We start from the raw sequence: 26,162 nt of genomic DNA, 5'->3' as shown, positions 1-26,162 counted from the left end.
AACATGGTGAAACCCCATCTTTACTAAAAATACAAAAAATTAGCCAGGTGTGGTGGCGGGCGCCTGTAGTCCCAGCTACTCGGGAGGCTGAGGCAGGAGAATGGCGTGAACCCGGGAGGTGGAGTTTGCAGTGAGCGGAGATTGCGCCATTGCACTCCAGCCTGGGCGACAGAGCGAGACTACGTCTCAAAAAAAAAAAGATTATGTATTTCAGCCGGGCACGGTGGCTCATGCCTATAATCCCAGCACTTTGGGAGGTCGAGGCAGGTGGATCACAAGGTCAGGAGATCGAGACCATCCTGGCTAACATGGTGAAACCCAGTCTCCACTAAAAATACAAAAAAATTAGCCAGGCGTGGTAGCAGGCGCCTGTAGTCCCAGCTACTCGTAAGGCTGAGGCAGGAGAATGGCGTGAACCCGGGAAGCAGAGCTTGCAGTGAGCCAAGATCGCGCCGCTGGACTCCAGCCTGGGCGACGGAGCAAGACTCCATCTCAAAAAAAAAAAAAAAAAAAAAAAAGATTATGTATTTCCTGGCCAGGCACGGTGGAGAGCTGTTTTTCAGTAAGTACTTGATGAATTTCATTAAGGCGATATGTATTTTATCTTTTTCTATTCCAATCTGAAAATGTCATTTATTTATTTATTTGCCTGTATGATAAAGCAAACATGGTAATGTTTTTAGATTTCAAATACTCCCGGCCGGGCGCGGTGGCTCATGCTTGTAATCCCAGCACTTTGGGAGGCCGAGGCGGGCGGATCACGAGGTCAGGAGATCGAGACCACGGTGAAACCCCGTCTCTACTAAAAATACAAAAAATTAGCCGGGCGTGGTGGCAGGCGCCTGTAGTCCCAGCTACTCGGAGAGGCTGAGGCAGGAGAATGGCATGAACCCGGGAGGCGGAGCTTGCAGTGAGCCGAGATCGCCAGTGCACTCCAGCCTGGGTGACAGAGTGAGACTCCGTCTCAAAAAAAAAAAAAAAAAAAAAGATTTCAAATACTCCTTTTGCTTCTTATTCCTTGACTAATCTTTTTCCTAGGATACTCAATCCTTTATACTGAGTAGAGTTTATTACAACAAACTGAAAACTGAATAATTATTTACATTCGTTTTAGTCAATTATTTCTGTGACAAATTTCAAACATTACAATTATTACAGTCACTAATTTTTTGTTATTTTGTTGCTTTTAAAAAAATTATTTTAATAATTTCCTAATTTTTTTTCTTATTTATTTATTTATTTTTTGAGAGGGAGTCTTGCTCTGTCACCCAGGATGGAGTGCAGTGGTGCCATCTTGACTCACTGCAACCTCCACCTCCCGGGTTCAAGTGATTCTCATGTCTAAGCCTCCGGAGTAGCTGGGATTACAGACATGCAGAGATGGAGTTTCACCATGTTGGTCAGGCTGGTCTCAAACTCCTGACCTCAAGTGATCCGCCTGCCTCGGCCTCCAAAGTGCCGGGATTACAGGTGTGAGCCACAGCGCCTGGCCTCTTTTTAAATTTTTCTTGTATTCTCCAGGATTTAGGGTGACTCTAGTTCTTAGATCTTTCTAAAAATACAATGTCAAAATTAACCAAAAACTGGATACTCATTGTTTCTTTCATATTCAATTTGCTTTGACAGAAATTCTTTACTTCTTTTGTCAATTAAGTTGCTAGAGAATAGATTGAATCCAGGAATAAAATAATTCCCAAGTTGTTCTGTCCTGAGGCACTTAAGAAAGTATATCACGCATTTATCAAAGCAGAAGCCCAGGTTTTTGGGGTCCCACTGACTGTCTTGAGGGTTCTCGGTACATACATGGAAGAAGGCAGTTTTCACATGATAAGAAGAGAATTTATCCAGATGTTTTTTGTCTTTAAACCTTTCTTTCAGCTGTTCTAAAAGGTATTTCATTAGTTTTAAACAATCTTTCCTGTTGAATAAAAAAGGAAAATACTTATTTTTACTTATTTACATTCAACAAAGGATTTTAGGCATCTCATAGCAAAAACATAAACAATAAAGATATATAATAACATAAATATAGGCCGGGCGTGGTGACACACACCTGTAATCCCAGCACTTTGGGAGGCTGAGGTGGGGGGATCACCTAAGATCAGGAGTTTGAGACCAGCCTGACTAATATGGTGAAACCCCGTCTCTACTAAAAACACAAAATTAGCTGGGCGTGGTGGTGCACGCCTGTAATCCCAGCTACTTTGGAGGCTGAGAAGCACGAGAAACGCTTGAAGCCAGGAGGCGGAGGTTGCAGTGAGCCAAGATCGCATCATTGCGCTCCAGCCTGGGCAACAAGAACGAAACTCCCTCACAAAACGAAAACAAAAACAAAAACAAAAAAGTAGGGCGCGGTGGCTCATGCCTGTAATCCCAGCACTTTGGGAGGCCTAGCCAGGTGGATCACGAGGTTAAGAGTTCGAGATCAGCCTGGCCAGTATGCTGAAACCCCATCTCTACTAAAAATACAAAAATTAGCCAGGCGTGGTGGCGTGCACCTATAATCCCAGCTACTCGGGAGGCTGAGGCAGGAGAATCACTTGAACCCAGGAGGCGGAGGTTGCAGTGAGCCAAGATCGTGCCACTGCACTCCAGCCTGGGCAACAAGTGAGACTCCATCTTTAAATAAAATAAAATAAAATAAAATAAAATAAAATAAAATAAAATAAAATAAAATAAAATAAAATAGAATAAAATAAAATAAATAACATAAATACAACAGTCACACTAAAATCTGATTTTGTTTTAAAATATATGGTTTGAAGTTTCAAAAACACATTTTTTCCCTCTCTTTCCCATTCTTAGCTTAAATATATTCTATCAATTTCCTCAACTGCATAAAGCTAACAGATATTTATACTATTTTTTTTTTTTTTGAGACAGGGTCTCTGTCACCCAGGCTGGGGTGCAATGATACAATCTCAGCTCACTGCAACCTCTGACCCTCCCCTTACCCCCCTCAAGTGATCCAAAATCTTGTTTTGTTATAAAATTATTTTACTTTATTGAACTGCAAATTTAATATAATTTTTTTCTTTTTTAAAATCCACTGATTGTATCACAGAATTATTTACATTATTAAGAGTACCATAGATAATCTGCCATCTCATCTGTTATTTAGTAGTTGACAAAATGTACTATTTATGAAACTATTTAGCCTTACCAACAATATTTTTTTCTTTTTTTCTTTTTTGAGACGGAGTCTCGCTCTGTTGCCTAGGCTGGAGTGCAGTGGCGTGATCTCAGCTTATTGCAACCTCTGTCTCCCGGGTTCAGGTGATTCTCTTGCCTCAGCCTCCTGAGCAGCGGGGATTACAGGCACGCACCACTGCGCCCAGCTAATTTTTGTATTTTTAGTAGAGACAGGGTTTTGCCACGTAGGCCAGGCTGGTCTCGAATTCCTGAACTCAGGTGATACCTGCCCCAGCCTCCCAAAGTGCTGGGATTACAGGCGTGAGACACCATGCCTGGCCAATACTGGCCAACTTTAGAAACTCAAATGAACAATTCCTTTTCAATCTTAGTTCTTTATGGTGTGTATGCCATCACAAAAAAAATGGTGGGGTGCAGTGTCTCATCCCTGTACTTCCAAGACTTTGAGAGGCCAAGGTGGGAAGATTACTTGAACCCAAGAGTTGGTGACCAGCCTGCCTGGGCAACAAAGGGAGACCACCATCTCTACCAATAAAAAAAAATTTTTTTTGAGACAGGGTGTCACTATGTCACCCAGGTTGCAGTGCAGTGGCACGATCATGGCTCACTGCAGCCTTGATTTTCTGGGCTCAAGCCATTCTCCTACCTCAGCCTTCCAAGCTGGGACCACAGGCACCAGTCACCATGCCTAGCTAATTTTTAAATTTTTTATGGAGGCAGGGTCTCACCATGTTGCTAGGCTGGGATTACAGGTGTGAGCCAACAGGCCCTCTACAAAATTTTTTTAAAAATTAGCCGAGCATGGTGGCATACACCTGTATTCTCAGCTACTTGGGGGTCTGAGGTAGGATGATTGCTTGAGCCCAGGAGATCGAGGCTGTGGTGAGCCGTGATTGTGCCACTGCACTCCAGTCTGGGTGACAGAGTAAAAGTCTGTCTCAAAAAAAAAATTACTCACTTAGTGTTGTTTTCAGTTTGGCCAATCAATCCCTAGCCGTCAACACAACCCAACTATCCCAAAGCAAGCCCAGTATCTAATAAGATCGACCCTTTGGCCTCCTCCAATTATATGGCATTAATATCCATTACTTTTAAACAAGCAGAATACTAAGACCCATCGAATTGTTATGGCTAGTTCTCATACCCTCTCACTCTGTCCTACTAATACATCTATACAAAGACACATTCATCTGATCCAGGGTTCAGAACTACTATTCCCTGGCCTTGCCTTCTAACAACACCCTTTCCTTGGCCCTTTGGATCTAGCTTCTCTGGTTTCATACTCACATTCTCCCCAGCTCAACCCAATCCTGCCCTGCCCCACAGACCCAACCCAGCTCAGCTCTTCAGGTCTGAGGTGTGGAGTCAACAAATAATTAAGCATACCATAGATAATCTGTCATTTAACAAAATAAGGCTGTTACCTGCAACATTTCACATTTTTGTTTTCACAGCACGTTTTAGTTTTTCCATGATTGTTCAAAATTTCCTTTTCGATGTGAGAGAAGGATAGCCGCCATGTTTCTTCTGAATTTCAAAAAGAAAAACAAAAAAGCACTTTACCCAAAGCATCCATATCTAAACAATATTCAAGTGGTTTCCCTCATGAAAATATTCTGGGGCTGGCATGGGGGCTCACGCCTGTAATCCCAGCACTTTGGGAGGCCAAGGAGGGTGGATCACCTGAGGTCAGGAGTTTGAGACCACCCTGACCAACATGGAGAAACCCCATCTCTACTAAAAATACAAAAAAAAATTATCCTGGCATGGTGGCACATGCCTGTAATCCCAGCCACTCAGGAGGCTGAGGCAGGGGAATCGCTTGAATTCAGGAGGCAGAGGTTGCAGTGGCCAAGATCATGCCATTGCACTCCAGCCTGGATGACAGAGTGAGACTCAGTCTCAAAAAACAAAAAAACAAAAAACAAACAAAAAAAACACCTAGCAATTACCTTCTAGATCTAACTGCTAATGAAATATGGATGACGCCAGGTGCAGTGGCTCACTCCTGTAATCCCAGCACTTTGGGAGGCTGAGGCGGTGGATCACCTGAGGTCAGGAGTTCGAGACCAGCCAGACCAACATGGTGAAACCCCATTTCTACTAAAAATACAAACATTTAGCCGGGCATGGTGGCACAAGCCTGTAATCCCAGCTATTCTGGAGGCTAAGGCAAGAGAATCATTTAAACCTGGGAGGTGGAGGTTGCAGTGAGCTGAGATCGGGTGATTGCACTCCAGCCTGGGCAACAAGAGCAAAACTCCCTCTCAAAAAAACAAAACAACAACAACAACGAAAAGAAATATGGATGAAAGCAGAACATGCTAAACGACACTTCTAGAATGCACTCTACAAAACCCTCTCTTTGGGAAACTCTACAGGAAAAATAACCTGTTTCTTCAATGAGTAAATTGAGTAAATTTTATTCAAGGAATAAAAAAGTTATGAAAGAGGAAGTTATGAGTTAAAAGAAATTTAACAGACATTTAACAGACATATTGGTCAGTCACAATGTATGAACCTTATTTGAATCCTGATCCAAACAGGCTGATCCAAACATACAAAAAAAGTATGACACTTACAAGACAAGTGGAAATTTTAATACTGAATAGGTGTTTGATATTAGGGAATTATTACTTTTTTCTTTCTTTTTTTGAGACAAGATCTCCCTCTATCACCCAGGCTGGAGTGTGTGAACACAGCTCACTGAAACCTCGACTTCCCAGCCTCAAGCAATCTTCTCATGTCAGCCTTTCCAATAGCGGGACCAGAAGCATACATCACCGTGGCTGGCTAATTTTTGGATTTTTTTTTTGTGGAGATGGGGTCTCTCCACCTTGCCCAGGCTGATCTCAAACTCCTGGGCTCCAGCAATCCTCCCACCTCCCAAAGTGCTGGAATTACAGCTGTGAGCCACTGTGCCTAGCCAATATAAGAAAATTATTATTTGTTTATGCATTTATTTTTATTTATTTATTTATTTTTTGAGATTGAGTCTCGCTCTGTTGCCCAAGCTGGAGTGCAGTGACGCCATCTCAGCTCACTGCAACCTCTGTCTTCCAGGTTCAAGTGATTCTTCTGTCTCAGCCTCCCCAGTAGCTGGGATTACAGGCATGCGCCACCATGCCTGGCTAATTTTGTATTTTTAGTAGAGATGGAGTTTCACCATGTTGGCCAGGCTGGTCTCGCACTCCTGACCTCAGGTGACCCACCCGCCTTGGCCTCCCAAAGTGCTTGGATTACAGGTGTGAGCCACCGCTCCCAGTCATTTATTATTTTTTTAAGACAAGGTTTCACTTTGTCACCCAGGCTGGAGCGCAGTGACATGATCTCGGCTCACAGAAGCCTCTACATCCTAGGCTCAAGTGATTATCTTACCTCAGCCCCCTAAATAGCTGGGACAACAGATGCATATTACCACACCCAGCTAATTTATTTTGTATTTTTTGAAGAGACAGGGTTTTGTCATGTGGCTCAGGCTTGAAGTCCTGGGCTTAAGTGATCCACCCACCTCAGCCTCCGAAAATGCTGGTATTACAGGCATGAGCCACCAATCCCGGCCCAGTCTCCCTTGGTACTGGCTTAAAATTTTCATAATAAAAGGTTTTGGCCAGGCGCAGTGGCTCACACCTGTCATCCCAGCACTTTGGGAGGCCGAGGTGAGCAGATCGCCTGAGGTCAGGAGTTTGACAGCAGCCTGGACAACATGGTGAAACCCTATCTCTACCAAAAATACAAAAATTAGCCAGGCACGGTGGTGGGCACCTGTAATCCCAGCTACTCAGGAGGCTGAGGCAGGAGAATCGCTTGAACCCAGGAGGTGGAGGGTGCAGTGAGCCGAGATCGCACCACCACACTCCAGCCTGGGTGACAGAGCGAGACTCCATCTCAAAATAAATAAATAAATAAATAGTTTTAAAATAGATCAATTACCTATGAATAAATTAACAAAAGATATACAAAACCACTGCAGAGAAAATGCTAATGAGTGAAGCTGGGAAGTATTAGAGGAAATCTAAATAAGTGGATTGGGAGACTCAATATTGTTAACATATCAACTCTCTCCCATGTTTATTTTTTTTTTAATACAGACAGTGTCTTGTTCTGTTGCCCAGGCTGGAGTGCAGTGGCAAGATCATAGCTCACTGTAACCTCGAACTCCTGAGCTTAAGTGATTCTCTTGCATAACTAAGACTACAAGCTACAAGTGCACACCACCATGCCTGGCTAATTTTTTAAAAAGTTTTTATAGAGATGAAGACTCACAACTCTCTATAAAAACTTTTATAGAGAGTTTTTTTTTTTTAAATTTTTTTTGAGACGGAGTCTCTCTCTGTCGCCAGGCTGGAGTGCAATGGCGCGATCTCAGCTCACTGCAACCTCTGCCTCCCGGGTTCAAGTGATTCTCCTGCCTCAGCCTCCCAAGTAGCTAGGACTACAGGCATGTGCCACCATGCCCAGCTAAATTTTGTATTTTTAGTAGAGATGGGGTTTTACCATGTTGGCCAGGATGGTCTCGATCTCTTGACCTCGTAATCCACCCACCTCGGCCTCCTAAGGTGCTGGGATTACAGGCCTGAGCCACCACGCCTGGCTAGAGTTTTTACACAGTGTTGTCCAAGATGGTCTTGAACTCCTCACCTCAAACAACTCTCCTTCCTCAGCCTTCTGAAGTGCTGGAATTACAGGCATAAGTCATCAGTCCTGGCCCCAAATTTATCTATAGATTCAACATTATGTCAATCAAAATTCCAAAAAATATTTTGTGGAATCTGACAAGCTGATTTCAAAATTTATACGAGAATGCAAAGGGTCAAGACTCTCTCAGACACCCTTGAAGAAAAACAAAGTGGTAGAACTTGCCCTAAAAGATATTGAGACTAATTATAAAGCTACATTATGTACAACAACATGGTACAAAGACAGACAAAGATTTTAATGGGACAGAATAAAGAGTTCAGGGATAGCTACACAATACGGTTGGCCCTCTGTATCTGAGGGTTCACATCTGAGAATTCAACCAACCATGAATGGAAACCCACAGACACGGAGGGCCAACTGTATTACATCATTTTAAGTAAGGGATTTGAGCATCTGTGGACTTTGGTGTCTGCAGGGTACCCTGGAGCCAATCCTGAGGCTCAGCTGTATATGACTGTAAAGAAAGGTGGCACGTACCCTTGATAAAATGTGATAAGGATGGCACTTTGCCTCTGTGACCTTCCTCCCCCAAACCAATAACTCTGATCTAATCATAAGAAACATAATAAACAAATCTCAAGTAAAGGACATTCTACAAAATGCCTAACTAGTATGCCTCAAAACTGTTAAAACCAAAAAACTGTCACAGTCAAGAGTAGCTTAAGGAGACATGACAACTAAATGCAATATGGTATCCTAAATGGGATCTTGGAACAGTAAAAGGACATTAAGAAAAACTAAGGAAATCTGGATAAAGTATAGAATTTTTTTTTTTCTAAATGGAGTCTCGCTGTGTCACCTAGACTAGAGTCCAGTGGCATGATCTCAGCTCACTGCAACTGCACCCACTGAGTTCAAGTGATTCTCCTGCCTCAGCCTCCCGAATAGCTGGGACTAAGGCACATGCCACCACGCCTGGCTAATTTTTGTATTTTTTTAGTAGAGATGGGGTTTTGCCATGTTGGCCAGGGTGGTTTCAAACTCTTGATTTCAGATGATCTGCCCACCTCGGCCTCCCAAAGTGCTGGGATTACAGGCAAGACCCACTGTGCCCAGCAGATATTGCCCTTAGCTAACAATAATGTATCAATATTGGTTTATTAATTATTAAATGTATTAATGTGAGATATTAATAATAGGAAAATGGGGGTGCTGCAGTGGCATGTGTCTGTAGTCCCAGTTACTTGATAAGGTGAGGCGGGAGGATCATTGAGCTCAGTTTGAGACCAGCATGGGCAACAGAGTGAAACTCTGCCCTACTACCTCCTCCACAAAAAAACCCAGGGGAATGGGTATGGGGTTATACGGGAACTCTCTGTACTATCTTCACAATTTTTCTGTAAATATAAAACTATGCTAAAATGAAAAGTTTATTTTTAAATAAACTACACTGAGATATCATTTCTCACTTTTTGGACTACTGGCAAGAATTTCAATTGGCAAAAAGTTTAACAAGTCAGTGAGGTTGAGAGTGAAACAGGAACTCTGATACATGGCTGTGGAAAAGCAAATTGGAATGATGCCTATGGAGATCGGGAAATGCCTAGCAATATTAATGATTTACTCTTTGACCAGCTGTAAAAATAGACTTTAAAAAGGAATGGGTGTTCTCTCTATATAGAGGTATGGAGTGAGATCGAAAATATCTTGTTAAATTAAAAGAAAAAAAAGTGTTATATCTGAGAGCAGGGCTTCTATAAAATTAAAAAATAAACCAAATTAATAAAATTAAAAAGAAAAACATATGGCCTGGCCATGATGGCTCATGCCTATAATCCCAGCACTTTAGGAGGCCGAAGTGGGAGGACTGCTTGAGGCCAGGAGTTTGAGACCAGCCTGGGAAACATAGCAAGACCCTGTGTCTACTTCAAAAAAAAAAAAAAAGGTGTACCTTTTATTTAAAAAGGGGGTGGCATACAAATATATTTTATATGTATATAAATTAGTATATTATCTAATATTTATATGTTTAATCTACCTTTTTCAAAGTAATACCAGTATTATTACCAATAATACACTTATAAAAAACAGCTTATAATTTTTTTGCAGTTTTTTGTCCTTAAGATAAAAGGACAGTCAAAACACCAAGTTTTAAACCCACTTGAAAACATGTCCACTGATTACCGTGTCATGCACCTGTAGTCTCAGCTACTTGGGAGGTGGGAGACTGAGATGGGAGGATCACTTGAACCCAGGAGTTCAGCTCCAAGAAGAACAACCCTAACTCCTGGGCTCAATGATCCTCCTGCCTCAGCCTCCCGAAGGCTGAGGAAACTAGGACTATAAGCACATGCCTGCACCCCCATTTCCCTATTATTAACATCCCATATTCATAAAATACATTGGTACAATAAACCAATATTGGTACATTATTGTTAACTAAAGTCTATACTTTATCCAGATTTCCTCAGTTTTTACCTGATTTCTTTATCTTAAAAATATATATTAAATATAAATATTTATATGAATATATTTACATAAATATTTACATGTAATATATTATGTATAATTTATATGTAATATGTCATATAATATAAAACATTGTATATAATTTATATTATATACTGTATACACATTTATATGCCGTCCCCTTTTTAAAATAAAAGGCACACCTTTTTCTTTGTTTTTGAGACAGGGTCTCACTCTGTCACCCAGGCTGGAGTGCAGTGGCACCATCTTGGCTCACTGCAGCCTCAACCTCCAGCGCTCAAGTGATCCCCCGACATCAGCCTCTTGAATAGTTGGGACTACAGGCATGCACCACCACGACTGGCTAATTTTTGTATTTTTAGTAGAGACAGGCTTTCACCATGTTGCCCATGCTGGTCTTGAACTCCTGAGCTCAAATGATCCACCCGCTTCAGCCTCTCAAAGTACTGGGATTATAGGTTTGAGCCATTACATGAGTGAGAGAGAGAATATATTTACTTACACTTTTAAAACATGGAAGGCCAGGAGCGGTGGCTCACGCCTGTAATCCCAATACTTTGGGAGGCCAAGGTGGGTAGACCACCTGAGGTCGGGAGTTCAAGACCAGCCTGGCCAGCATCGTGAAACCTCATCTCTACTAAAAACACAAAAATTAGCCAGGTGTGGTGGCACACACCTGTAATCCCATCTACTCCGGGAGGCTGAGGCAGGAGAATCACTTGAACCTGGGAGGCGAAGGCTGCAGTGAGCCAAGATCGCCCCACTGCACTCCAGCCTGGGCAACAGAGTGAGACTCTGTCTCAAAAATAAATAAATAAATAAAATAAAAAATTAAACATGGAAGGGTAAACTAAAAACAAAAAGGTTTCTAATCAGGGAAGGAGAGAAGAGTGTGGAGAGGACATGAACAGAAGATGTTTCTCTAACTGTACCTTTTTCCATAGCTTTGACTTTGGAACCACGTATATGCTTTATAAATTTATGAAACAGGCCGGGCGCAGTGGCTCACGCTTGTAATCCCAGCACTTTGGGAGGTCGAGGCGGGCGGATCACGAGGTCAGGAGATCGAGACCACGGTGAAACCCCGTCTCTACTAAAAATACAAAAAAGTAGCCGGGCGTGGTGGCAGGCACCTGTAGTCCCAGCTACTCGGAGAGGCTGAGGCAGGAGAATGGCATGAACCCGGGAGGCGGAGCTTGCAGTGAGCCGAGATTGCGCCACTGCACTCCAGCCTGGGCGACAAAGCAAGACTCTGTCTCAAAAAAAAAAAAAAAAAAAAAAAAATTTATGAAACAAATCAAAATTTAAAAACCAGTATCTAAAAACAGATAACATAGTGAAACAAGTTAATTTACCTATGTTGAGTTAAACTGTCCAGAGATATTTTTTTTTTGGCAGGCGGGATATAGAGGACGTCTTGCTATGTTACCCAGGATGGAGTGCAGTGGCATGATCATAGCTCACTACAGCCCTGAATCCCTGGGCTCAAGCAATCCTCCCGCCTCAACTTCCTGGGTAGCTGAGACTATAGGCACGGGCCACTGTGCCTGGCTGAACATTTTTTTGAGTGGGTTAAAAACCTCATATTTTGACTGTCCTTTTATCTTAAGAACAAAAAAACTGCAAGTAAATCATAAACTGTTTTTTAAATAAATTATATCCTTGGTAATAAAACTGATATTATTTTGAAACAGGTCGATTTTTAAAATTTAAAATTTTTAATCAAAAATCAATAAAAACAAGGCCAGGCACGGTGGCTCATGCCTGTAATCTTTGGGAGATGGAGATGGTGGATCACCTGAAGTTGGGAGTTTGAGATCAGCCTGGCCAATATGGTGAAACTCAGTCTCTACTAAAAATACAAAAAATTAGCTGGGCATGGTGGCACACACCTGTAGTCCCAGCTACTCGAGATGCTGAAGTGGGAGAATCGTTTGAACCCAGGAGGTGGAGGTTGCAGTGAGCCAAGATTGCACCACTGCACTCCAGCCTGGGCAACACAGCGAGACTCTGTCTCAAAAATAAACAAATAAAAATAAATAAAACAAAAACATAATATTTTTAAAAATATAGCTTGTGAGACCAGGGAATTTCTAGTAGAACGTTTAGAGAAAGAAAAGATACAGCAGGTGTTATAAGTGTCTCCAATCTAGTACAAGTATTTTCACTGTTAAGTCCCTCTGTTCACATACACTCACACACGTACACAGAAGCAGAGTTTTGTCTAATTATACATAATCTGGAATGATGGGAGATGCAGAACAGCCAAGGATAACAGAAAGCAGAGGTGAAGCTAAGCATCCAGCACCAGCCTTCACTTTCTTTCATTTTAATGGAAGAATGCAAAGAACTCCCTAACCATGGCCAGGCGCAGTGGCTCACGCCTGTAATCCCAGCACTTCGGGAGGCTGAGGCGGGTGGATCACGAGGTCAAGAGATGGAGACCATCCCGGCCAACATAGTGAAACCCTGTCTCTACTAAAAATACAAAAATTAGCCTTGCGTGGTGGCACGCACCTGTAGTCCCAGCTACTCGGGAGGATGGGGCAGGAGAATCGCTTTAACCCGGGAGGCGGAGGTTGCAGCAAGCTGAGATTGTGCCACTGCACTTCAGCCTGGGCAACAAGGGCAAAACTTGGTCTCAGAAAAAAAAAAAAAAAAGAAAGAAAGAAAAAAAAAGTTACTTCCTTCTACCTTCAAAAATATCACCATTATAAAGTTTTAGCTGTAGACCAACTCAGTCTGGTTCTTGGAAGTTGAATTTTACCTAAGAGCACAGCCTGAAAACCCATCCTGATTTGTGAGGCTGAGACACGCTGCATAGGAGCAGTGGAATGGGAAGATGAAGCAAAGAGGGAACCAGGGCTGAGAATGACAGTCTAGACTCTAATGATAATATTAATATGTAATAACATATAACTGGCATGAACAGAATTGGCCACAGAACTGCATGCACATTTTATCTTTCCAGAATTTTTCAAGTAGTTTTGGTTAACACAGTGTACAGATGAGCAAATGGGTTTAGAAAGCATCATAACTAGCTCAAATTCACACAACTAGTAGGAGCCTCAGGATTCAGAACCAGGGCAGTCTGACTCCAAGGCCAATACTGCTTTTCTTTACCGAAAGAAAAAAAAAAAAGATAAAAATCAAATATGGATTGCTAGACATTTTAAAGCTGAGTATTTGATATTAATACTACAATTTTGCCCTTTTCAATTCTGTCACCAGACTCCCATCTTATAACCTATTTTGCCTGATGGCTCTTGAAATGACAACAGCATTGGTTGGCTGTTGATCTTATACTGCCTGAACATATAACATTAACAACTCTTTTACATCTTTAAGTTAACTTTAATATTTAAAATACCTTGGAAACCATTTCCTTCCTTTGCATGCTTGGGTACAAGGTAAAATGGCTTTAGTCTTAGTTGCCTCCTAACTTTTCCTGAAAGCCAGTCTTTAATGGGCAGGCCTTCTTGGGTGCTAGCAGGCCAGCTATTACTGTTTGATTCCAAAGCCAGGGTTATATCCACAGATATTTTTTCACTAATAAGAAGTGTTACAGCAGGGCTCCCTCCTCTTTTCCTCTTCATGATGACATCTGTATCTGGTTGAACATATAAAAGAAAAGAAAGTATTTATTAATCCAATATTCTCTGGAAATACAAGGGAAATAATGTAACTATAATTGAAGATCTCTGGCATACTAAGTATAAAGTAAACATCAGTGGTAAAACAGAAACTGGCTCTAAAAGGCAAAGTGTTTTACTGAACCAATATTGGCTGGGCGTGATGGCTCATGCCTGTAATCGCAGCACTTTGGGAGGCCAAGACAGGCGGATCACTTGAGGTCAGGAGTTCGAGACCAGCCTGGCCAACAAGGTGGAACCCCATCTCTACTAAAAATACAAAAATTAGCCAGGCGTGGTGGCGAATGCCTGTAATCCCAGCTACTCAGGAGGCTGAGGCATGAGAATCGCTTGAACCCAGGAGGTGAAGGTTGCAGTGAGCCAAGATCACACCACTGCACTCCAGCCTGGGCAACAGATTAAGACTCTGTCTCAAAAAAGGAAAAAAAAAAACCACACAATAATTACTGATATCTCCCATTGGGAGGCATTGTCAAGATGCTGTGGGGCATATATGATGAAGGGGTCTCTGTAGACTTTGAGGTTTAAGAGTGTTGTGATTAAATTTTCTTTTCTTCTTTTTCTTTTTTTTTTTTTTTTTGAGACAGAGTTTCACTCTTGTCTTGTTGCGCAGGCTGGAGTGTAGTGGCACAATCTCGGCTCACCGCAACTTCTGCCTCCTGGGTTCAAGCGATCCTCCTGCCTCAGCTTCCTGAGTAGCTGGGATTACAGGCATGTGCCACCACGCCTGGTTAAATTTTCATTACAAATTATAGATGGCAGAATGGAGGGAAGCCTAGAAAAGAGGCCAGATGGGCAAGAGGGAAGAGACAGGCAGCAAAAAGACCACAGCAACAGCCCGGCACAGAGGCTGGGTGCCATGGCAGCACAGAGGCAGTGAGCATCAAGACACGGGGAAGAAATGAGAGCAACTAGAGAAGTTCAAATCAACATAACTGGTCATGAGTTGAGTCTACGATGTGAGGAGGAAAGTAGGAGCCTTGGGATGCCATCCCAGGATCTCGGCCTAGGAAATGGCTGATGTTGGTTCCATTCCCCAAAAGAGAATAAGCAGGAAGAAGAAAGATTAGGCCAAGCTGAACTTCATGAGATACAATGAGCTCTAGATACCTGTGGGACACTCAAGTGGAGATGGCTGCTGGGTGGGTGGCTATGGTCAGAAATTTAGATGGCTTTGGGAGTTGGGGGTTTATAAGCAGTAAAGACTGCTACTCTCAGATAAGACTTCCACAGTGAGGAAGTAGAGCACAAAGGATAAAATGCTAGAAAAATCTGCAAACCTGGCCACCTGTTACCCAAACCTGGCCACCTCTCCTGTTACCACTGAGGAAGTAAGTGTCCATCTACCTTACTTTTTTTGAGACAAAGTCTCGCTCTGTAGCCCAGGCTGGATGGAGTGCAGTGGTGTGATATCGGCTCACCGCAAACTCCACCTCCCAGCTTCAAGTGATTCTTCTGCCTCAACCTCCTGAGTAGCTGGGATTACAGGCATGCACCACCACACCTGGCTAATTTTTGTATTTTTAGTAGAGATGGGGTTTCACCATGTTGGCCAGGCTGGTCTTGAACTCTTGAGCTCAAATGATCTGCCCGCCTCGGCCTCCCAAAGTGCTGGGGTTACAGGTGTGAGCCACTGTGCCTGGCCCTCCATCTACCTTTCAAAGGCCACCTCTGCCCATAGTCTGTGGATCCCTTCCTTCTCAACTTCTCAAGTACCATGCTCTTCAACTATTTCCTCTCCTACATCAGCCATCTCTCCCTCCCTGCTAGATTATTCTGAAATTCATACAAAGGGTTACAGGGTATACCTCTCCTTCCACCCCACATCTTCCTCCTCTCCATACCCACCCATCTTTCTGCTTCCTTCCAGCCCAAACTTTTTTTTTTTTTTTTTTGAGACAGGGTCCCGTTCTGTCACCCAGGCTGGAGTGCAGTAGCGTGAACATGGCTCACTGCAGCCTCAACCTCCTAGGTTCCAGCAATCCTCTTGCCTCAGCATCGTATGGAGCTGGGACCACAGGCACATGCCACCACTCCTGGCTAATTAAAACAAATTTTTTTTCTTTTTTCTTTTTTTTTTGTCTGAGACAGTCTTGCTCTGTTGCCCAGGCTGGAGTGCAGTGGCGCAATCTCAGTTCACTGCAACCTCTGTCTCCCAGGCTCAAGCAATTCTCTCGCCTCAACTTCTGAGTAGCTCGGATTACAGGCGTGTGCCACCACACCTGGCTAATTTTTGTATTTTTAGTAGAGACGGGGTTTCATCATCTTGGCCAGGCTGGTCTTGAACTCCTGACCTTGTGATCCGCCCACCTCGGCCTCCCAAAGTGCTGGAATTACTGGCATGAGCCACCATGCCCAGCCTAAAATATTTTTTTTAGAGATGGACTCTCACTTTGTTGCTCAGGCTGGTCTTGAACTCCTGGGCTCAAGCGATCCTTCTGCCTTGGCCTCCCAAAGTGCTGAGACACCACAGTCAGCCCAGACAGAACTTTCTAGAGTGACCTACACATGTTATCTCCACTACAACCCTGCCTTTTCACTCCGTGTCCATCACCCCACTGACATTTCTCTTGTCAACCCCACAAGACCAAAGAACAAATCCATTGGATTTCTGTATGTCAGTAGCATTCCAAACACTGACCGCTCCTTCTACAAAACACTCATAGTCTCCTTTTGCTCATTCTCTTCTTCCCAAACTTTTTTTTTTTTTTTTTTTTTGAGACAGGATCTCACTCTGTCGCCCAGGCTGGAGTGCAGTGGCACGGTCTCGGCTCACTGCAACATCCACCTCCTGAGTTCAAGCAATTCTCTGCCTCAGCCTCCCAAGTAGCTGGGATTACAGGCACCCACCACCACACCCAGCTAATTTTTTGTATTTTTAGTCGAGACGGGGTCTCACCATCTTGGCCAGGCTGGTCTTGAACTCCTGACCTCGTGATCCACCTGCCTCGGCCTCCCAAAGTGCTGGGATTACAGGCGTGAGCCACCATGCCCAGCTCTTCCCAAATTCTAATGGAATTCTCTTCTTACCACTCTACTTAACATTGCAACGTCCCCCCCACCTCCATCTCCCACATTCCTGATCCCTCTCACTTTGCTATACTTCTTCACAACAGCACTTACTACTTTCTAGTATACAAGATAATCATTTTTTCCATTTATTAATTGTACATCTGTGCTTGCAAGATTTTTTCCATTTTTTCCATTTGTTATTAATTGTATGTCTGTGCTTGCAAGATAAAGCTCGTAATCTAATAGTGTAATAACATACAACACAAATTGCAGTGAGTGCTCTGAAGGGAATAAACTGGGAAAAGTGATAGCAATTAGGGTGGAATGGGGTGGTGGAGCCAAGCCCTGAGGCAGAAAAAAAGAGCTTGGAAAGATCTAGGAACAAAAAGAGGCTCTTGCGGAAAAGATGAAGTGACATGAAATGAAGCTGAAGAGGCAACCAGGGACCAGATTCTGTACTGACTTGTAGACCCTGAAAAGGAGTTTAGATTTTATTTTATTTTTGAGACGGAGTCTTGCTGTGTTGCCCAGGCTGGAGTGCAGTGGCATGATCTCAGCTCACTGCAACCTCCACCTCCCGGGTTCAAGCGATTCTCCTGCCTCAGCCTCCCAAGTAGCTGGGATTACAGGCACCTGCCACCACGCCTGGCTAATTTTTGTATTTTTAGTATAGATGGGGTTTCACCATCTTAGCCAGGCTGGTCTTGAACTCCTGACCTTATGATACACCTACCTCAGCTTCCCAAAGTGCTGGGATTACAGGTGTGATCCACTGCGCCTGGCCAGATTTTATTTTATTTTTATTTTGAGATGGAGTTTCGCTCTTGTCACTCAGGCTGGAGTGCAATGGCCCGATCTCGGCTTACTACAACCTCTGCCTCCCAGGTTCAAGCAATTCTCCTGCCTCAGCCTCCTAAGTAGCTGGGATTACAGACATGCATCACCACACCCGGCTAATTTTTGTATTTTTAGTAGAGATGGAGTTTCTCCATGTTGGCCAGGCTGGTCTCAAACTCCCGACCTCAGGTGATCCACCCACCTCAGCCTCCCAAAGTGCTGGAATTACAGGTATGAGCCACCGTGCCCGGCACCAGATTTTATTATCTGATCATTGAGAAGCCAGGTTTTCATCACAGAGTAATGACTGACTTTGTATTTTTAAACATTTACTCTGGCTTCTAAGGACAGATACTGTAAGAAGGCAAACAGGAAGATTAGAAAGGAAAATGATGTAATAGTTCAGGTAAAAGATGGTGGCAGCTTAGATTGGGTGGGAGTAGGGCGCTGGGATTGAAGCAGCAGACAGGTCCAAGCTGTAGCAGCACTTGCATCTGGATTAAGCGTAGGGGGTAAGAGAGAGGATTAAATTAAGATAGTTCCCAGGTTTCTGGATGGTGCATCTGGGTGGATTGATTGTGCCATTTTCTGAGATGTGAAGGACTGAAGCAAAACATAGTTTGGTATATGAATTCAGTTATGTTTATTGGCTTTGGATATGTTTGGTTATAGATTCCTGTGGTACATCAATATCAAAGTGGATGGGTTAAGTATGTAGCTGGATATAGGTTTGGAGTGCAAAGGATACATTTGGGCTGCAAGTAAACATTTGGGAGTCATCGTCACATAGGTGGCATTGGGAATGGATGAAATACCTAGGCAGAGAGTGTAGATTCATTTATCCATCAATTTAATCAATATTCATTGATTATTTAATCTAATTTAATCAATCACTTACTTTAATCAATATTCATTGATTATCTAATGTGTAGGTGTTCTAGTTATTTAGGATTCATTAGTGAACAAATAGATGAAGACCTCTACCCTTCTGTACTTTATAATCTTGTAATTATAAGTAATTGCCAGTGTACACTCCTCTACTGATGTTTCTTGACCTCTCTACTGCACTTTTTCTTACTGCAGAGAGGTCAAGAAACATGAGAAGGGGAGTGTACATTGGCAATTACTAGGTATAATTAAACCTTTAAGAATCAAAAGGCAAATATCTTACCTTTAATGTTGTTAATTTCTTCCTTAATGATTTTCCTAAATTTTGACAGCATCTTAGAAGCTGATAATATTTCACCTTCTAAAAACTGACTCAGAGGATTTTCTTTCGGATTTCTTTTAAATTTCACAAAGTAATATGCACCAGTGTTGGAATATTCTTCTAGTTGAATTCTGGGGACTTCCAGTTTAAACATGACGTCAAATTCATTAGGTGCAGAAATCTAAGAAACAGTAAAAATAGCACTGAAATATTTGCTTATGAATATTTTCCAAGTGATTAGAACTTTTTAAAAAATTTCCACTTAAAACTTTACTTTAAAAAGCAAGATTCATAAGGTCTATATATACCCTCTGGGAGTGGGACTAGTGGAGCTGGCAGGAGGCGGAAGAGTATTACCAGTTTCATTTTGTAGGTTCTACACTCAATTTTTTTACCATGACCTAGCATTATTTTTATAACTAAGAATGATTTTAGGCCAAGTGCAGTGGCTCACACCTATAAGTAAATTTTGTGGGGCCAGGTGCAGTGGCTCACGCCTGTAATCCCAGCACTTTGGGAGGCCAAGGTGGGCGATTCACCTGAGGTCAGGTGTTCAAGACCAGCCTGGTCCAACATGGTGAAACCCCATCTCTACTAAAAATACAAAAATTAGCCGAGCGTAGTGGCATGCGCCTGTAATCCCAGCTACTCAGGAGGCTGAAGCAGGAGAATTGCTTGAACCTGGGAGGCAGATGTTGCAGTGAGCCAAGATAGTGTCACTGCACTCCAGCCTGGGCAACAGAGCAAGACTCCATCTCAAAAAAAAAATTTTTGTGTATGATATGTGGTAGGGAATCAAGGTTCATGTTTTTCCTACATAGATATCCAATTGACCCAGCATTATTCATTGAAAAAAAAAATTGTCCTTTCAGCCAGGCGCGGTGGCTCACGCTTGTAATCTCAGCACTTTGGGAGGCCGAGGCAGGCGAATCACAAGGTCAAGAGATCGAGACCATCCTGGCCAACATGGTGAAACCTCGTCTCTATTAAAAATATGAAAATTAGCTGGGTGTGGTGGCATGCACCTGTAGTTCCAGCTACTCAGGAGGCTGAGGCAGGAGAATTGCTTGAACCCGAGAGGCGGAGGTTGCAGTGAGCTGAGATCGCACCATTGCACTCCAGCCTGGGTGACAGAACGAGACCCCGTCTCAAAAAAAAATCATCCTTTCTCCCACTGAATTACATTGCTGCATATTTTGTGTACTATATTGAATTATACGTGCAGGATTCTTTCTATTCAATTGGCCTATTTTTCTATCACTGCATCAATAACACCTGCTTAATTAGACTAGCTTTATGGTAAGTCTTGCTCTTTGGTAGAGTAAATCTTCGAACATTTTTTCCCTTACAATTTCCTTGCCTATTCTAGGTCCACTGCACTTCCATATAAATCTTTTAATCAAGCTGGGCGGGGTGGCTCACACCTGTAATCCCAGCACTTTGGGAGGCCGAGGTGGGCAGATTACCTGAGGTTAGGAGTTCGAGACCAGCCTGGCCAAAGTGGTGAAACCCCGTCTCTACTAAAAATACAAATATTAACCGGGTATGGTGGCGGGCACCTATAATCCCAGCTACTTGGGAGGCTGAGGCAAGAGAATCGCTTGAAACCGGGGGATGAGGTTGCAGTGAGCCAAGATCAAGTCACTTCACTCCAGCCTGGGCAAAAGTGTGAAACTCTGTTTCAAAATAAAAATAAAAATAAATAAATAAATCTTTTGGGCCAGGTGCAGTGGCTCACTCCTGTAATCAATCCCAGCACTTTGGGAGGCCAAGGTGGGCGGATCACGAGATCAGGAGATCGAGACCATCCCGGCTAACACGGTGAAACCCCGTCTCTACTAAAAATACAAAAAATTAGCCAGGCGTAGTGGCGGGTGCCTGTAGCCCCAGCTACTCGGGAGGCTGAGGCAGGAGAATGGCGTGAACTCAGGAGGTGGAGCTTAAAGTGAGCTGAGATCACACCACTGCACTCCAGACTGGGCGACAGTGCGAGACTCTGTCTCAAAAAATAAATGAATAAATATTTTAATCAGTTTGTCCATTTAATTAAAAAAACTGATGATATTTCAACTGAGATTGCATTAAATCTAGATCAATTTGAGGAAAAATGAACACGACATAGTTGTCAATTACTTCCTCTTCAAACTTACCCAGTTATGTTTTTAAGTTTTGAATATCTTTAGTGATATTTATTCCTAAATACTTGATTTTTAAATTGTTTTTCAAGTTTTCAGTTTGTTTGTTTTTTTTTTTTGAGACAGAGTTTCACTCTTGTCACCGAGGCTGGAGTGCAATGGAGCAATCTTGGCTCACTGCAACCTCTGCTTCCTGGGCTCAAGCAATTCTCCTGCCTCAGCCTCCCAAGTAGCTGGGAATACAGGCGCATGCCAACACGCCCAGCTAATTTTTGTATTTTTAGTAGAGACAGGTTTTTGCCATGTTGACCAGGCTGGTCTCAAACTCCTGACCTCAAGTGATCTGCCTGCCTCTACCTCCCAAAGTGCTGGGATTACAGGCGTGAACCACCATGCCTGGCCAAAGTTTTCGATTTTTATTTTTTAGAGATGGGGTCTCTAGGCTGGAGTACAGTGGCTACTCACAGGTAGATCATAGTGCACTGCAGCCTCAAACTCCTGGCTTGATGTGATTCTCCCACCTTGGCCTCCCAAATAGCTGGGACTATCAGAATGCACCAATGGACCTAGCTTTGATATTTTTGATGATATTCTAAATGGTATTTTCATTTTGTTTTTAATCTTGTTAGTATATTGAAATATTTTTATTTTTGTTTATTGACTTGCAACCAGCAATTTTGCTAGTTTACTAATTATTTCCAACAGTTTATATATGAAGCCAATCAAGTCATCTACACATAACGATTTCATCACTCTTTTTCCCATCTTATGCCTTTATTTTCCTTGTCTTGCTGCATCAGCTGTATGTATTCCTTTACATTCTTTTCGTTGTTGTTCAACATTATTTATGTAATTCATTTTCACTGTTCATGTTGCTGTAGTTTGTTCCTTTTCTTTATCAGTTAATATACCATTACTTAAAGCCACTGGCCAGGCGCGGTGGCTCACGCCTGTAATCCCAGTACTTTGGGAGGCTGAGACGGGTTGTTCACCTGAGGTCAGGAGTTTGAGACCAGCCTTACCAACATGGAGAAACCCCATCTCTACTAAAAATACAAAAAATTAGCCAGGCATGGTGGTGCATGCCTGTAATCCCAGCTACTCGGGAGGCTGAGGCAGGAGAATCACTTGAACCTGGGAGGCAGAGGTTGCAGTGAGCTGAGGCCACCCACGCCATTGCACTCCAGCCCAGGCGACAAGAGTGAAACTCTATCTCAAAACAAAACAAAACAAAAAAAAAAACAAACAAAAGACTACAATTAATTGATTTCTATGTAACCTTTTCACTGAGTCCAAACTATATAAATAGTAAAGTACATTAACACTTAGAATGAAAAGAACATACGGACTGACAATTCTATAGGGAATTTCTCAAGAAACTTCCCACATATTTTCAAGATTTTTTTTTACCTAGAATCTGTAGTCCCAGGTAGCTGGGACTACATGTGTGTGCCACCACATCGAGCTAATTTTTAACTTATTTTTGGTAGAGCTGGGGTCTCATTATGTTGCCCAGGCTGGACACAAACTCCTGGCCTCAAGTTCCTCCTGCCTCAGCCTCCCATGGTGCTAGGATCACAGGCATGAGTCCACTGTACCTGGCCCACATATAGCTCATAATCAGTAACAGAAAAAGTTTTAGGCTGGGTGCGGTGGCTCACGCCGGTAATCCCAGCACTTTGAAAGGCTGATGCAGGTGGATCACTTGAGGTTAGGAGTTCGAGACCAGCCTGGCCAACATGCTGAAACCTTATCTCTACTGAAAATACAAAATTAGCCAGGCGAGGTGACGCCCGCCTATAATCCCAGTTACTCCGGAGGCTGAGGCAAGGAGACTCACTTGAATCCGGGAGCCGGAGGTTACAGTGAGCCAAGATCACATCACTGCACTCCACCCTGGGTGACAGAGCAAGACTCCACCTCAAAAAAAAAAGAAAAAGAAAAAAAGAAAAAGTTTTAGATAAAACAAATTTCACTGGATTTCTTCTCATTGGCATAATTTTTAAAAACAAAGTGATTCTGGGCCGGGCATGGTGGCTCACGCCTGTAATCCCAGCACTTTGGGAGGCCGAGGTGGGAAGATCACGAGGTCAGGAGATAGAGACCAGCCTGGCTAACACGGTAAAACCCCGTCTCTACTAAAAATACAAAAATTAGCTGGGCATGGTGGCAGGCGCCTGTAGTCCCAGCTACTCGGGAGGCTGAGGCAGGAGAATGGCGTGAACCCAGTAGGCAGAGCTTGCAGTGAGCCGAGATTGTGCCACTGCACTCCAGCCTGGGTGACAGAGCGAGACTCTGTCTCAAAACACACACACACACACACACACACACACACACACACACACACACACACACACACAAAGTGGTTTTGAATGGAGACTGTCTTCTGAATGTCTTGTTCTCTAATTCTAACTAGTAACTTTCTTTTTCCTTTGGACCCGCCATATACAGTAATTGAACTGAATTGATACTTACGTAATAAGAATCATGCTCAATCAGAGACATATCTGATGCTGAAAAGTAAATTAGTTAATTAAAACGAATCACGCTCAAGACACAGTCTGGGCTGGGTGTGGTGGCTCAAGCCTGTAATCCCAGCACTTGGGGAGGCCGAGGTGGGTGGATCATCTGAGGTCAGAGTTCGAGACCAGCCTGGCCAACATGGTGAAACCCTGTCCTTACTAAAAATACATAAATTAGCCGGGAGTGGTGGCAGGCGCCTGTAATCCCTGCTACTTGGGAGGCTGAAGCAGGAGAATCGCTTGAACCCGGAAGCCGGAGGTTGCAGTGAAACCTAGATGGCACCACTGCACTACAGCCTGGGCAACAAGAGTGAAACTCCATCAAAAAATGAAAAAGGAAGAAAAGAAAGAAAGAACGAAATAAAGAGAGAGAGAGAGGAAGAGAGGGAGGGAGGGAGGAAAAGAGAGAGACAAAGAGACAGAAGAGAAGAGAAGAGAAGAGAGAGAAAAGAAAAGAAGCCAGGCGCGGTGGCTCACACCTGTAATCCCAGCACTGTGGGAGGAGGCTGAGGCTGGCAGATCACATGAGGTCGGGAGTTCGAGACCAGCCTGACCAACATGGAGAAAGCCCGTCTCTACTAAAAACACCAAATTAGCCGGGGTGGAGGCTCATGCCTGTAATCCCATCTACTCAGGAGGCTGAGACAGGAGAATCGCTTGAACCTGGGAGGCGGAGGTTGCGGTGAGCCGAGATCGCGCCATTGCACTCCAGCCTGGGTAACAAGAGCGAAACTCCCTCTCAAAAAAAAAAAAAAAAAGAAAAGAAAAAAAAAAGAAAAAGAAAGAAATCTGTTGCTGGACAGGAAACACGCTCCAGTCAGGAACCTGCTTCTAAACTTTCAATTTACACAGGAATGATTAATGACTCAATCACCCACAAGCAAATGGAGCTGTGTAATACACACATCGAAGCAATTATACTGAATGTGTATCTAGAAAGCTTTTTAGTATCTGTAGGGAATATTCTTATTTGTTTGTTTAACATTATACTGTAAGCTTCCCATGATTTCTGTGTAAGAAATTGGAGACAGACGGCCGGGCGCGGTGGCTCACGCCTGTAATCCCAGCACTTTGGGGGGCCGAGACGGGCGAATCACGAGGTCAGGAGATCGAGACCATCCTGGCTAACACGGTGAAACCCCGTCTCTACTAAAAATACAAAAAAAATTAGCCGATTAGCCGGGCATGGTGGCGGGCGCCTGTAGTCCCAGCTACTCGGGAGGCTGAGGCAGGAGAATGGCGTGAACCCGGGAGGCGGAGCTTGCAGTGAGCCGAGATCGCGCCACTGCACTCCAGCCTGGGAGACGCAGCGAGACTCCGCCTCAAAAAAAAGAAAAGAAAAAAAAAAAAAAAAAAAGAAAAAAAAGAAACTGGGGACAGACGGGATAGCAGCAGAGGGGGCGGGAAGATGCGAGAAAGAGAAACTGAAGATCTTTTTTCTATGGAGTAAGAGGTCTTCCTCATAGGAAAAAGTCTACGTGGAATTTTTAACAGATCACTTCAAATTATCCAAGTCAATATCTGACTTGGGACCTCAGGTCCACACCATCAAACACTGCCCTGTTACGGAAACTCGATACATGTCGGCTTGCATGAATGAACCCATACATTTGAATTCCCCCGGGAGCAGTGTCTTGAAATTAGCCAGCAATCAGTACCGGTTGGTTGTCTGATCGTTGGATGTGTAGATGAATAAACGAACGGTTTGTCGTTTTACTTAGAATAGGCTACCGAAAAACATGCAAAAGCCTAAGTTACTTCCGAAGGGAAGTGAGGGGCGCGACCCGGGGAAGGTAGGGACTGCGAATTGCGGAAGGCCGAGCAGCGGGGCTCGGCGGGAGGGCGCCAAGCAGCTCACCTTCACGTGCTCATAGTAGCTCCCGGTGCGCAGCAGCCCGACGCCTCTGAACTCGGAGTCGCACTTCTGCAGTCTGCGCAGCAGGTGGTCCACAACCCCGTTCACCACCTCCGCCGCCTCGGAGATTTCCTGGCGGCTGAGCTTCAACTTCTCCAAAACCGCCCGGAGCTTCCTGGCCCCAGGCGCCGCATCTCCCTGTACGAGAATGGGGTCCGAGACCGGCAGGCCGGGGCTGGGCACGTCCCCGGGCCCGGGCGGGGGTCTTGGCTTCGGAGAGCAGCGCGCGCCTCTCTGGTGGCGAGAACCAGCCCTGGAAAGAGCCGGCTCCCGAGCCGCAGGAGGCTCCAGCCCCTCTGCCCCAGGGGCGCTGGTGGCGTCAGAGGGCTGCGCGTCCTGGGCGCGCTGAGGGGCCTTTTTGGCGCGAGCCCCAGTTGCGCGGACGGGCGGCCTCTCCTGGGTGTCCGGGGCGCTCTTTTTCTGCCGGGATCCCGACTTCCTGGCGGGGCCGAACTTTCCCGCCTTAGGCAGGGCGGCCTCGGGGGCAGCCGGAGACTCGTTGGGATCCGTCGGGGCGCCCCTGGCACTCCGCGCGGAAGCCTCGGAGGCAGTGGCTCCGGCCTCGGAATCTCTCCGCATGGCCTTTCCGTGCCA

At 44.1% G+C, this 26,162-nt stretch overlaps 1 protein-coding gene across 1 annotated transcript; it reads right to left on the bottom strand.

Moving 5' to 3' along the window:
• Positions 1 to 1,471: 1,471 nt before the first annotated feature.
• On the bottom strand, positions 1,472 to 26,162 carry CGAS (cyclic GMP-AMP synthase). The gene is made up of 5 exons (XM_012502825.2): positions 25,512 to 26,162; positions 18,958 to 19,177; positions 13,655 to 13,894; positions 4,578 to 4,680; positions 1,472 to 1,918 (listed from the first exon to the last, which is right to left on the bottom strand). Exons 1-5 carry the CDS (start codon positions 26,145 to 26,147, stop codon positions 1,573 to 1,575), a joined length of 1,545 nt encoding a protein of 514 aa, XP_012358279.2. The 5' UTR covers positions 26,148 to 26,162; the 3' UTR covers positions 1,472 to 1,572.

This window comes from Nomascus leucogenys, chromosome 3 (assembly GCF_006542625.1).
Source record: "Nomascus leucogenys isolate Asia chromosome 3, Asia_NLE_v1, whole genome shotgun sequence".
In the NCBI taxonomy this organism is placed as follows: domain Eukaryota; kingdom Metazoa; phylum Chordata; class Mammalia; order Primates; family Hylobatidae; genus Nomascus; species Nomascus leucogenys.
This window is presented reverse-complemented; position numbering and strand designations above follow the sequence as displayed.